This window comes from Apteryx rowi, unplaced genomic scaffold, assembly GCF_003343035.1.
Source record: "Apteryx rowi isolate R43461 unplaced genomic scaffold, aptRow1 scaffold_2351, whole genome shotgun sequence".
Taxonomy (NCBI): Eukaryota; Metazoa; Chordata; class Aves; order Apterygiformes; family Apterygidae; genus Apteryx; species Apteryx rowi.
Window position 1 is genome coordinate 2,664 of NW_020448699.1, and position 2,836 is coordinate 5,499.

The 2,836-nt window shown below is 62.6% G+C and overlaps 1 protein-coding gene across 1 annotated transcript in view; it reads right to left on the reverse strand.

Annotated features, from left to right (window-relative positions):
• The window catches only part of LOC112966175 (calsequestrin-1-like), a gene marked incomplete at its 5' end in the record, with an annotated part of 4,757 nt that extends 2,289 nt beyond the window's left edge, over positions 1-2,468 (reverse strand). Inside the window, 4 exons of the mRNA XM_026065994.1 lie at positions 727-910; positions 1,047-1,120; positions 2,002-2,113; positions 2,368-2,468. Coding sequence (XP_025921779.1) covers positions 727-910; positions 1,047-1,120; positions 2,002-2,113; positions 2,368-2,468 — 471 coding nt within the window. The remainder of the gene's footprint in view (positions 1-726; positions 911-1,046; positions 1,121-2,001; positions 2,114-2,367) is intronic.
• Positions 2,469-2,836: the final 368 nt, after the last annotated feature.

Consider the following 2,836-nt stretch of genomic DNA (forward strand, 5'->3'; position numbering starts at 1 on the left):
GTACCCCCTCCCTCCCTCCCCCGCTCCAGCTGGGGACTGTCCCCACCGACAGGCCTGGGGATTTCGTGGGGAAGGAGGGAGACCGGCGCCCGTGGATTTGGGTGGCTGCGGCCGAAACGTGGCGCCTCTGGGGTGGAGCAGGGCCGGGCGGGGGCCGGCGCCCAGGGAGGCCTCGGCCGGTGCCACCCGGGTGGCGGGAGAGGAGTCGGGCTGGTGCTGCCGGGGTGGGGGCTCACGGCCACCGCGACCGCCTGGGCACAGGACCCCACCCCACCACCCTTGCCCCAGGAGTCCCCGTCCCCATGGCGACCTCCTCCCATGGCAACCTCCTCCCCATGGCAACCACCTCCCATGGCAACCACCTCCCATGGCAACCATCTCCCATGGCAACCATTTCCCATGGTAACCACCTCCATGGCAAATGCCTCCAGGGCAACCTCCTCCCATGACAATCTCCTCCCCATGGCATCCATCTCCTGTGCTAACCTCCTCCCCATGGCAAACGCCTCCCCAGGGCAACCACCTCCCACAGTAACCACCTCCCCACAGCAACCAACTCCCTATGACAGCCCCCTCCCACATCAACCAGCTCCCCACAAGGACAATTTCCCTACAGCAAAATGACTTCTCCATGGTAACCATCTCCAATGGCAACTATCTTACACAGCAGCCAGATCCCCATGGCAACTAGCTCCCCATAGCAACCAGGTCCCTACAGCCCCCCACCCCCCCAGGGGCCACCCTGCTGGCCCCCCTCAGCTCTCCCAGGGTCCCCATACCGCTTGTGCTCCTCCACAAACTCCACGATCTCCTCCTTGCTGTTGGGCTTGTCAGGGATGGTGACTGGCTCGTCCATGAAGGGCTCATAGAAGTCGATCTCATTGAGCTTCAGGGTCAGTTTTTTGGCCACCTTGGGCAGAGGTCAGAGGTCCCTGAGCCACCCATAGGTGCTGGCACCGGGGGCTGATCCTGCCCTGCTGGGACCCTCTCCCACAGTGATAAGAGAGGGGCAGAAACCTGCCATCTGCCCCCAGGGTCCCCCATACCTTGCTGTCAAAGGTGGCAAAGAAGGGGATGTAGGGGTGGAACTCCTCTGCCGCCTCTTCAAAGGCCTTGAAGTCTGAGGGAGCAGTGCTGGGTCAGAGCGGGCACCGGGAACCAGGTGGCACCAGGCAYCCCCAACCCAGATCCATCCTGGTGRCTCTGGCTCCAGTATRGACACCCCACCCTGMGGTCCCRAACATGTCCAGGGTTATCCTGATCAGTTCTGGGTGCCATCCCTGTCCCCTTCACTGCTGTCCCCACCTGCCGGTCCAGACTAGAGGGCCTGCAGCCAGTCCCTGACTCAGGAATGGGGAGGATGGACGGGGTCATGTGGGGATGGAGAGCTAGGGAGRTGGATGGATGGATGGATGGGTAAGTGGATGCATGCATGCATGAATGCATGGTTGGATGGATGGATAGTTGTACGGCTGGCTGGCTGGATAAGTGGATGGATGGATGGATGGATGGATGGGTGGATAAGTGGATGGTTGGCTGGAAGGATGAGCAGGTGGGTAAGCACACAGTTGGACGGGTGGGCAAATGAAAGGACATGTGGGTAGGAGGACGGGAGGGACAATCAGACGTGCAAGCAGATGGGTGAAGGAATGGCATGTGAATGATGTATGTGAGGGTGGAAAGACAGACRTGTGGCTGGACATGTGGACATGCCCAGGCAGACACATGAATGGGTGGTGGACAGGGAAGAGTGCGTGGCCAGGCCACTGCGGGAGGATGAAGGAGAGATGGATGGACGGAGGGTAGGGACAGACAGACATGGATGAATGMATGGTTGGTGTGTGGATGGGAGGATGTATGGAGAGCTGACAGAGGGATGTGTGCATGGAAAGCCACATGTGGGGTGGATGGATGGATGGAGAGAGGGCCTGGGACTGGGGCTGTGGCCAGGACGCCTTGGGAGACRGGGGGCACAGGGTGACCAGCCCCATCCCTACGTACGCTCTGAGTCCTCGTTCTTGAAGTAGCCGATGAGTTTGGGGTCGTCCTCGATGTTCTCGAAGGCCTGGAGCTCACGGTCGCCCTCAATGAACTCCACAGGGTCCTCCAGCACCTGGGGTGGGTGGGGATCAGCACCCAARGGCCCCTCAAGGTCAGGGACAGCTGGGGTGGGGTGGGGGGGGCAGGATGCCCAGGTCCTTCCCGCAGCCACAAGAGGGGAGCGGGTGGAACAGGAGGTTTGGGGGCCCGGACTCCCGGGTTCTCTGGTGGCGTGCAGGAGGGTAGTGGGGTGCAGCGGTTGGAACGGGCCGAGGAGGTGGCATCCAGGACATCTGGGTCCCCTCGCTCAGCGGCAGGAGCACTCACTTCCAGCAGGAACTCCACCAGGGTGTCTGCTGCTAGCTCCCCATCGTACTCGATCACCTCGTCCTCCTTGAACACGTAGATGCTGTCCTCCTCCGTGAGGCCTGCACAGCCGCGGCGTCAGCGGGCGCCGGGGAGGCTGCCCGGCTCGGCAAGGGGGGGCTGGGGGGGTCCCTGTGCCTGGCTGGGGGGCATGGGCCAAACTGGGGGATACTGGGAGGTCCTGGTGCCAAGCTGGGGGGGTAAATGGGGGTCCCTGTGCCAAACTGGGGGATACTGGGAGTCCCTGTGCAGGTTGGGTGATACGGGGGGGGTCCCTGTGCCAGGCTGGAGGAGGTAAAGGGGGTCCCTGTGCCGGGTTGGGGGGGATACTGGAAAGTCCTGGTGCCAAGCTGGGGAGATAAAGGGGATCCTTGTGCCAAACTGGGAGATACTGGGAGGTCCCGGTGCCAGGCTGGTGGGGGACCCAGGG